Here is an 11,250-nt window from a genome sequence, read left to right as displayed (position 1 = left end):
AAAAGATTTCATTTTCGGCTTATTTCAATTGCAACTTTAGACGTTTAGATTTGTATCAAGTTTACTTTCTAAAATGTCAGAGTAAGAGGATGTCCAAAGCATGCAAAGTAAATGGTATGTTGTTTGACTCTTCTCTTAGCCGGATTATGGACGCCTTCAACTATTTCTTAGGAATGTACCTTTCTCATTTAAATCATTTATCTTTGTTAACTATGCTGCATTTGGGGTTTAGCTAAATACTACAATCTTTGGGAGCAGTGCTTTCAATAAACAAAAATTAAAATTTCCACAAAACAAACAAGATCATTTTTACCAGTTAGGAAACAAAATTTTGGTTCCGGAGAAACAAATTCTCAGAATTATGCTCCACATTATTCAGTTTTCAATTTTTTTTTTATTTGGAGACATTTTTGGATTTAATTTTTTTTATTTAAATTTTTTTCCAGACCATAAATTATGTTCTTTTACCACTAGAATTCTGCTCAAAACAGAACCGAATTCCGTTTGAAATGGAAATTCTGTTCCCTTCCAAATGCGCAACTATAACCTTACCTTGGTACAACAATACAACCGTAATAATTCACAAGCACCGGTAAATGTAAAAGGTACTAAAGCAAAAATGGTCAAAACATAAAAGTTATAAGAACATTAACAAATAGGTATTCACAGCTCTTCTTGAGAATTCCAATGTATCTCTTTTGTGACGAGCAAAATCTCGCCATTCTATACCGGTAACAATTCGTATTTTTGTCAGCGTCCCCATTTTCAAAATTCAGCTTCGAGAAAATGTATTCTAAGTGTCTTGACTCTTAATTCGACAACAGTCCGCGAGCATCGGCGCTCAAGCAGATATCCCTTTTTATTTATTTAATATATATATTTTGCCAACTCATGGCTGACCGTATACTTGTTCCGCTACGTTAGACGAAAAGAAGTTCTCCGCTTTATCAACGAAACCGAGAGATAATCTACAATGTAACATCAAGGACGAAGAAGTTTCCGAAGACGGCCTCAGACCCGTTTCTTCGTTAATTGTCCTTGTCCCTCGACCATTTCTTACCTTCCCACTCTTCTTTCCCCGAGCGTTTCGAGAGCTGTGACGGCCGGGAAGTTGAACCTTCTTGAGCTCAGGATTGAGAGGATTGCTATTATTATTACTATTATTATTATCATTACACTCAACTGGCGTATTTCTGCAAGATCTGAGCAAAGAGAGCAACATGTCGGTGCTTATTTCTTGCTGGACCACGCCTTTGTTCTGCTCGCACTCGAAACAGGCAGCGACCAGAGCGCTGGCCAAGCTCGGCATCAGCTCTGGATCGCTGAAGAATACAAAAGGTAGATCGCATATCTGTCCTCAAAACATATCAACAAGGAACAGGAAGTCAGATTTTTATTTGGGTCCAGTGGCTATCTAGCCATATGAAACGTTAAAAATTTCTGAATAGCCAACGTTTCGTTAATTTTTGGTACATAGCCACGTAAATCTATTTACGCAGAGTAAATTTCTAGTAAATATGTTTAAATAACGTTGGTTACGTCATATTTTTGGCTATTTACGAGACATTTATGGCTATTTTCGAAAAATTTACAAAACGTTGACTAAAATGCAAATGCTTATGTTTTTGTGGTTTATATCGCTAAATATTTGTTTTCATTTTTCATAGGTTGAAATTTCCCAAGACAGAGCGAGAGTGGAGAATCGACCGACCTTATGAAGGATTGTTGGTGTCTTTCCCCATCGAAGAACTGCTTGGTTGCCCGGGTGGAATAATGCAAAGTGGCCAAGAAGCGAAAGAGACTCGAGCAGAAGCAGACCGACCTGAGACAAATTATTTTTCCGTTAACGAAAGAAAAGAGAAAAAAATAAAAAGATGCAATAAAAACTAGAAAGGATGTATGTAGAGAAACCTGATCATTAGCGGCTTTCCATTTGCTGTTGCAATGAGATAGAAGGAAGCTGAGTAAATGGAAGAACTCCATTTTCAAGTCTGTCTTTGACTGTGACGGGAAACAAAAGAATATTAAGCCTGAAACGAAGCAAAATTTTGACATCCCCAAAAAGGTTATGAAATCGAGCTACTGACCAACATTTTCTGCAAACACTTGATATCCAATAGAGCCAAATTGTTCAACACTTTGAGCACTCCTGTTGCCACCTCCTCAAAATTACAAGGAAGCACATATGACCCCTGAAACAGCTCAAAAATATTCTGCTTGTCACAAGAATTAAGTGATTTGATTATCTAACATTGTCCATTTCTCAAAATCACAACAAAAGCCATGATGGACATGTCCAAAAGAAGCAAATATAACTTGAAATCTGAATCACATAAGAGAAATCCTTAACCACTAATTTGAAGCAGAACGAGTACCTGGTCAGAAGACAATCTATTGTTTGCCTGCAATAGAACAGCGGTCAAAAGAGAAAGAAGGCTGACAAGCCCAGTCTCTGATATGGCCGAAAGAAGAAACACCACAGGCTGATCCATGCTCAGAGCATTCTCACTCTTTTGTTCCATACACTCCATCGGCTTTTTCTCCTCCTTCTGAGGCGAACGAGACTTCACCGTATCTTGGGTACAAACCTTAGATTCGTCTGAAACATCTTGATCTACCCCGACAACCCGCTTAGAATCTAACGGCGTGACCTCTGGTACAGCTTTAAGATCGCCAGGCGTATCTGTGGGAAATCCGGTATCCGTATATTCAGCGAATTTTGCCACGCAGCTTCCAACTTCTGTTGATGTTTCGACGTGCAAGGATTCCCAATCGATCGAGCAATTTGATTCATGTCTGGATGTCAAAACAACTAACAAATTTATGCTCAAGAGGATTGAAGAAGGAAACGGAGACCCTTCCACTTGGGGTCGGTCGTAAAGAGCAAACAGATCGCGGAGCCGGTGTATGACTTGGTAGGCCGTCAATAGCTCGAGTAAACCGTCCCGCATTTGGATCTGTTGCTCCTCGGAGTTGCTGTGACCGATGATTGTTGTCACAGTCCACAGAAAACCATCCAAGACTTCAGATATTGACTCAAAATTTTCGGCTGAAGTTCTACTCGAAGGAAGGTTTGTGTTCCCTGGGAGATTTAGAGATGCCGCGATTTTTATGTAGTTCTCAAGGGAAGCTGACAGCATGGGAATAATTGGGGGCAACAGATTCTGGGCAAGAAAATAACTCCTGTTCGCGGGGAGAGATAATACAATTTTCAAAAGCTTTAGAAGGTGTATTGTAACTTGGCAAGCTTCCGGTTTGGATGTATGAGAAGCCGGCAATGTAGAAGCTATGAAATCAATAAGGCCGGCTTGGCGAGAAGCATGAAGCTCTGCATCCTTTCCCTCCAAATACTAAGCGCACAAAAAATAAAATGAAACAATAAACAAATAATAGTCATATTTTTGTATGAGCTCACAAATGTTACCACTTCTCGACAATGGCAGTGGCAGTAAAGGCAAGGAAATGAATTAATAATATCTAAGAATTTCTTTCTCTCGGTTCCACAGAAATCCAGGATAAATGTCACATAAATTAGACCGAACATAAAAAGCAGTGGAGAGAGTCGAGGGAAGGCAATACCTTGATCATCTCTGCAGATATTAGTCCAATACTTACAGCTCCTTCTTTTCTAGCCTGTCGAAGCCTTTGAAGTTCTTGGAGCCATCTTCCGATCCTCACCCTTGCCGTCCCTAGTGCCGTTCTGTACCCAATGCCAGCATTTTCACCCCCAACCATCGGCTCGAGAAACTCATATTTTAGAGCCATGAGCCTCTGTCGGATTCTTTTTATTCTTCGTTTCATCGAATGTTGCAATGTCACGCTGCCTATCCCAGATGAACTACCTGCTTGCTTATCGTCTGTGGCGTTGTTTTGGATGGGTTTTCCCTGACCTTCCTTGTTCATAGACCGACGCAGCAGAGGTGAAGATTGGTCCCTGCTGAAATCCATGGCAGCTCTTTCTCGTATTTGTTCAAGGTAGAACTTGCGTCGCTGCTCACTTTCGCTCAGCTTCTCGGCCAACTTTTGGGCCAAAAGCTCAGCCTCTTCCTGCTGGGCTTTTGCTCTTTCCTCTTTCCTTCGAAGTTGCTCCAAAGCCCTCACCTCACGAGCCGCGCTCGATGCTTTGCGCTCTTCTTCTCTTCTGATCTGAGCCTCTTCTTTTCTCCTCTGTGTCTCAGCAAGACGCTGCAATTTCTCGGCTTCAATCATTTTCCTGCGTTCCAAAACGGCTTCCTCTCTCGCCATGTCTTCCCTTTGCTTCGATTTCATCACCTGGAGCTTCTCGGCTCTCCTCGACTCCGAGTCTTGAAGCTTCTGTCTCAGACTAAGTTTCTTGTTCTCTTCGTTTAGAGAAGTAATGAAACGAACCTCGTTGACTTTGCTGCTCTCGTCGCCAGCTCTTTTCACGACTTGAGCTAGAAAGGCTTCGTGTCGGGATTCGCTTCGCCGTTGCCGGGCATACATTCCCTGTCGCAGTTTCATGCTTCGCACGGCCTGCCATTCACTGACACGGCTCAGCTTTTCAGAGGTTCGCTGAAGCTTTTGGGCTCTCTCATTCTCCAACTCGCTTCTGATTCTCATGGCCCGGGCATGCTTCTCTGCCGCGTCCTTCCTCAGATCCACCGCGGTTTTCTTCTTCTTTTCGGGAGACATAAGCTTATCATGTAACATGCGTGCACGCTCGGCACTTTTTCTGCTCATTCCCGGCGAATGCGAAATGCGAGAAGAGACTCTAAAGGGGGATGAGAGTATGTCACGCCAGTTTCTTTTCTCTTTCCAAGCGTCCATGGATTTCCATGAATCTGAACTTCTCTTTTCCTTTGCCCTTTGTTGTTCGGACGCAGAGATTTGCCTCTTGCTATGATGATCTGTCAACTTCTGGTTCTTGTCAGAAACACCGTCCATTACTAACCCTTTAACTTTCTTAGGAAACGGAGCTGCTTCAGATCCACATGGTTCTTTCTTACTCTTTCCCGTGACAGAATTGTCCTTAGGAGGTAATTCAGATTGAATAGCACTAGACGATGATACCTGAAGTGAGCCATGTCCATTTCCAACAGAGTCCAATTTGGCTGAATTAGCTACCCCATTCTGCTCAGTACGTGAGTCTTCTATCAAATGTTTTGAACCGTTTATTCCATCACTTGTACACGACTGTTTGAGACTACCACCGGATTCGAGATTTTGTAAGACTCTTGCAGTATTTGTTTGGTGTAAGGTATCTCTATCTCGTTGAATTTTCTTAAAGGCTTCAAGTGACGACTGGAGAATCTCTGATTTATGGGCCGAGGTTGTCATTCTTCGGACCTGCACTCGATATAAATATACTACCATTTTTTATATTAGAGAGCAAGATAATGAATGGACGGTAACAATATAAATCCGAAAAACTTATATCATCAATAGCTTATATACTGTTAGGGCGTAAAGTTAGACCGCTTCATCCCAAACTTGTAATTTTCATTCAAAGAGGTATGCATATGCCATTCACAAATAGCGATGCTAAAATCAAAATTGATGGAACAAAATACAAAGCAAGCAATAAGCTTTGATAGTTTTTGGATATCTCTTCATTTTTAAAATGTATGAATTTTCACCGTTAGGTTTGACAGAGTCATGAAAGATCAGAGGGAAAACATTTTGCTGTACAATGATGCCTTGTGCGATGATAAGATTTGTTCACAAATATTTCAAATCTGTATATATACGAATTTCTAAAAGAGAAATGCAGTTTTCACACCAAAATTAATATTGCCATGATTTAAGTGATAGCTTACCTCCCACGATAAAGCATGAGGCCTCCGATGGTCACTCTTCAAGTTGATTGGAACCCCATTGCTGAAGTGAGGAGACGACTTTTTAATGCTCTCAAACTCTTCCACTCTAGAAGTCAGCTCTTTAAAATCCGAAGCAGCCTCTCCAAGAACAAGAATGGCCTCGTTCATCTGCTCTACATCACACTCCAATTCACAAAGAAGATAAAGCTCGTCAACGGCTCTATTTAGATTCTCAAACAAAAAACACCAAAGTCTCTGCCTAAATCTCTCTTTGCTTTCCACCGTATCGGACTCTCCAATTGTACTTGTGTTATGTGAGCTTGACGGGGTATCATAATGTAGAGCCACGTGGTCTCTAGCGATAAAAGTTGATGTGGGTTGCTCTTCAAAAATCTTTGGCTCACCGTCAGGATTGTGCTCAATCAAATCCCGTTCGCTTGAATCTGCATCAACCTCTACACGAGATGAGCTATTGGCTGCTAAAGACTCACCATTTACTTGCTTGACTTGTTCAATAGGTGGTGTGTCCGTGCAAATCAAAACATCAGAGCCGCGATCTTCTTCTGTGTCATCGTTGCTCATTGGCATTGCGACATTTATTGCAAACACCCCGTTTGAGTCTTTATGGTTATCGTCAATCTCTGGGCCCTCGGGATTTGATTGATGCATCGGACTAGGAAGCACAATCTCTTCTAATTTCTTTACTTGAGAATGATTCCCTCCATCTCGGCAAGCAATCAGATTATCATCTTCGATTGCTCCGAACTTTATTCCGACACCAAAAGACTTCTCTGGGCGCATTGCCCCACTATCCTCGCCAGGCTCATTCTTCGAAAAAGCAGCTTTCTCAACAATATCCTCATTTCGACACTCTACATTATGTCTATTCTCGTTGGACACACTTGTCGAATTCGTAACGAAACTACTCTGGCCATGGACGGCACAATCTTCAACTCCCTTATGTTGCTGGTGCCGATGCTTGTCACGAGAGCTTCCACTGCCATCGCTCAGTGAGGACTGACCTCGAAGAGGGTTCGAAGCATTTCTTCCCGAAAGCCCACCGACCCAGCTCTGCAATGAGAATTTCGAGCTACTTCTATGTTTCTGGTACCAAAAAAGAAGTAAAAAATCAAAACAGTCATATCATATCCTAAATCGGAAATATGCGTAGTATTAAATGCATTAAGCTGAATGATCAGAAACAGTTACTATTCTCTTGCTTTTTACTCGCCTGGATTGGAATCAATATGCATAGACACAAAAATGTATTGGAGATTGAATTCAGTATATTGATCGAGGCAATTCCAAGAGTGACATATTTTTCACATAAAAAAAAAAATGCAAATCAATGAACGATTGAGATAAGAAATACCTTTTTAACTTGAAACCATCCAGTTCCTTGATCATCAGGTGTTTCGACGCCATTGTTGCCCATCGCCGAAATTCATCACACGCAAACCCTAATCATTTTTTTTAATTTCCAATAAAGAAAGCCCAGTTACATAGACTCCACAATTTTGGTGATGAAGTATTAAACAAAAAAAACAAAAGTAAGAAAAGAGCTCCGGGGATTTCGGTTCACGTGTAGATAGGAAATAACAGCTCGGAACAGAATTAATAAATTAATAAATAAATAGAAAGTGAATATAAATTTCGTGTAATGAAGTAGAAGAGAAACTGGTTGGTTTTACTTACTAGGGTTTGATATTTTATGATCTATATCGAAATAATGTGTGTTAGATTGCTTTGTTTGTTTTGCGGAAGAAGGAGAAAGCGGGAGGAAGAGAGGAAATATATGTTAGAAATTTTTTATAAAATATACTAAAAGTACTTTTTTTTAATTAATATTATTTTAAAATAAATTAGAAGAAACTTAAAAAATTTATTATGAAAAAAAAAAAGAAGAGAGGTTACAATGCACTATGAAATGGAGAGACTACCTAAGAGAATCGGACCCGGTGCTAGTTAAACACGCCGGCCCAAAACCAAAAGAGGCCCTGAACGCAAAAAAAAAAAAAAAAAAAAAAAAAAAGAAGAAGAAAGAGACATTACAGTAATAGCAGATTTTGGTTGATATTATAACGGGTTTTCTAAAACTTAAAGTAGTGGCGGATCCAGAACTTGGAAAGATGGGGCCAAAATTCAGTTTTGGCTGAAAAAAAAATATATATATATATTTTTAAACCTGAATTTTTTTGTCCGGAGGGGCTCAGGCCACTTGACCCCACCACCTGGGTCCGCCCCTGCCTTAAAATATAATGGATTTTCTTTTAGGATCAAAATGTCCTCGTTGAACGTGCTCGGTATACAAATCAAATATACGAGATATAATAACGTGATGAGCTCCGCACCGCCACGCTGGAGCTTGAGCGGTTGTGGGAGACTGTCTGCGCCGCCGTCATGGCTCCGACACCCCTCTCTATCCTCGCCGATCGATTCCAATGCCTGACGGATTCGACATGTGATAGTATACAAACCAGATCTACGAAAGCGCTCCAAATTTCGTGCCATGCGATGCCACGTCGGAACTTGAACGTCTATGGGAGGCCGTCTCTGTCGTCGCCGTGAATCCGACGCTAACAATATACAATAATCACATTATTAGTATATTGTATACAATATATCCGTCGTCACCATGGCTCCGACGCTCCTCTCCGATGTTAACACAATAATCGCATTATCAATATATTTATATACAGTATCTCCGTCGTCGCCGTAACTCCGACGCTAACAATATACAATAATCATATTATTGGTATAATGTATATAATATCACATAATCATTATACTATATATAATATCCAGTATGTGATTAAATAAAAATATATATGATAGAATTTGTTGCAACTAATCAATTTTCTTTTAAGATTCTTGTCAAAGTTTTATTTTATTAAGAAAATAGCCTACCGGGACGAAGTAAATTAAATTAATCACAGTTAATTTTGATTTACTTCGCCCCGGTGGGCTATTTTCTTAATAAAATAAAACTTTAACTATTTTTTAAAAGGAATGTTAACTATTGGGTTACTGGCCCAATTGTCTCAAAAATAAAACTTTGACTATTTTTTTAAAAGGATTGTGAACTATTGGGCTACTAGCCTAATTGTCTCAAATTTATATATATGCTATTGATTAAATTATATACTTATACTGTATATTAACCGTATGATGTATACGTCTATTGTTGCATGAAAAAAACTCAATCGGTAAGTACCCTAGTGGTGTTTATCAATGAAGTTGAGGGAAATTAGACAGAAATGTGAAAATTGACAGATCTGGTAGAGGTGGTGAATATTATGGAAGATATAGTGAAAGTGGACAGTGCATTGGTCACTTCGCTAAGTTCCTATAAAATCGTGGTATTTGTGCTCAATACACTATGCCAGAAACACCGCAACAAAATGGTGTTCCAGAAATGCGTAATCGTACTTTGATGGATATGATTAGGAGTATGTTAATCAATTATCTAAATCATTGTAGATGCATGCTTTAAAGAGCGATGTATATTTGTTAAACAAGGCTTCTAGTAAGTCAGTTCCTTAGACATCTTTTAACTGTGTGGACCGAAAGGGAACCCAGTTTGAGGCACCTACGTGTTTGGGGTTGCCCAGCGGAAGTAAGAATTTATAATCCACATGAAAAGAAATTAGACTCGAGAACAATAATTGGTTATCCAAAAAAACTAAAGGGTATCGATTTCATTGTCTTAACCATAGTACTAAAATTGTCGAAACTGGAAATGCTAGGTTCATTGAAAACGATGAAGTTAGTGGGAGTTTTGAATCACGTAATGTGGAAATTCAAGAAATTAGAGCGCAATTACCTTGCATATGCCATCGTCTCAAGTTGTTGTAGTACCAACTGAACCTATCATAGATGAACCACAAGAAATTGCATTAAGAAGATCGATAAGAGAACATAGATCCGATATTTTTGATGATTATGTGGTTTATATATAAGAGTTGGAATTCGACTTAGGAATCGGTAAGGATTCAATTTCATTTTCATAAGCCATAGAAAGTGAGAGTTCTATCAAGTAATTAGACCCCATGAAAGAATAGCTTAAATCAGTGGATCACAACAAAATTTGGGAACTTGTTGAATTGCCTGAAGGTTGTAAAAGAGTCGGGTGCAAATGTGTCTTCAAGACCAAGCTCGACTCAAATGGCAATATCGAAAGACACAAGGTCATACTCGTTGCCAAATATTTTACTCACAAAGACTACGAGGAAACATTTTCACCTATCTAAAAAAGACTCTCTGAGGATCGTTATGGCTATGATAGCTTATTATGATTTAGAGCTCCATCAAGTGAATGTGAAAACCATTTTTTGAATGAGAATTTAGATGAAGGAGTTTTCATGGATCAGCTTGAATGTTTTGTAGTTGATGGAAAGGAACACATGGTGTGTAAATTGAAGAAGTCAATATACGGACTTAAACAAGTTTCCTGACAATGATATATCAAACTTCAACGATATTATCACATCTTTTGGATTTAATGAAAACATCGTTGATTGATGTATAAATCTAAAGATCAGTGGGAGTAATTTTATTATCTTGGTTTTGTATGTTGACGATATCTTGCTTGCTATTAATGATTTTGGTTTATTACATCAAACCAAAGATTTCTCTCTAACAACTTTAAAATGAAAGATATGTATGATGCATCATATGTGATCGGGATAGAGATATCCCGTCGTAGATCACACGGATGGTTGAGATTGTCTGAGAAAGCATATATTTCAATCAAATTATTAAATTATGGGGCAATTAGGTCAGTAATTTAATAGCACGTCATCTTTTTTTTTTTTTTTAAATAGCTTGTTTCATTTTATTAAGAAAATAATCTATTATATCGAAATTAAAATTAAATTAATTGAATAAAAAATTTAATTATTTTTAATTTTGTGAGTTATTTTCCTAATAAAATAAAATGTTGATGGGTGGTTAGTTCCAAGAAATATATTACCCATTTATGTTTTAGTTAGCCGGAAGGATTGCTTCGAATTGAAGAAACTATTTTATAGATATCGTTGCATTGCATGGATCGACGTAGCGCATGGATAGGGTTCCACGTAGCCATGTAGCTGATTGGCTTGATATTTTTAAGTATAAACTTGATTGGACGGTTTGGTTGAAGGTATGAGTTTTTGGAGTTTGGACTATAGCCTCTCTCTTCAGGCTGATGATATGCATGTATCTACTATATAGAGAAAATCTCAATGATTGGAAGACTTGTATTATCCTAGGACATTCTTGTCATTATGTATTTTTTTTTTCTTTCTTTTATGAATCGACGACGGCAACCTGGGACTAGTCAACCAAATCTTTATAAAAAAAGAGGGTAGCGTAACAATAATTATTGGTTTTTAACCTCAAATAGCTTCCTTCGTGTATAAAAATATTTCCACTTGTGTAATCACATGAGTTCAATCCTCACTACTATAAAAAAGAAAAGTCTAAAATCATA

General features: G+C 38.6%; 1 protein-coding gene across 1 annotated transcript; it reads right to left on the bottom strand.

Annotated features, from left to right (window-relative positions):
• Positions 1–813: 813 nt before the first annotated feature.
• Positions 814–7,556, bottom strand: LOC149384350 (uncharacterized). The gene is made up of 9 exons (XM_089628561.1): positions 7,473–7,556; positions 7,150–7,237; positions 5,778–6,881; positions 3,580–5,307; positions 2,376–3,350; positions 2,088–2,192; positions 1,912–2,001; positions 1,712–1,822; positions 814–1,351 (listed from the first exon to the last, which is right to left on the bottom strand). The coding sequence occupies exons 2-9, from the start codon at positions 7,210–7,212 to the stop codon at positions 890–892; spliced, it is 4,638 nt and encodes a 1,545-aa protein (XP_089484687.1). The 5' UTR covers positions 7,213–7,237; positions 7,473–7,556; the 3' UTR covers positions 814–889.
• Positions 7,557–11,250: the final 3,694 nt, after the last annotated feature.

Source organism: Urtica dioica, chromosome 10 (assembly GCF_054948205.1).
Source record: "Urtica dioica subsp. dioica isolate 48M chromosome 10, U.dioica_male_clone48M_v1_H2, whole genome shotgun sequence".
Lineage (NCBI taxonomy): Eukaryota > Viridiplantae > Streptophyta > Magnoliopsida > Rosales > Urticaceae > Urtica > Urtica dioica.
Note: the sequence above shows the minus strand (reverse complement) of the source record. Positions and strands in the feature narration are given on the sequence as shown.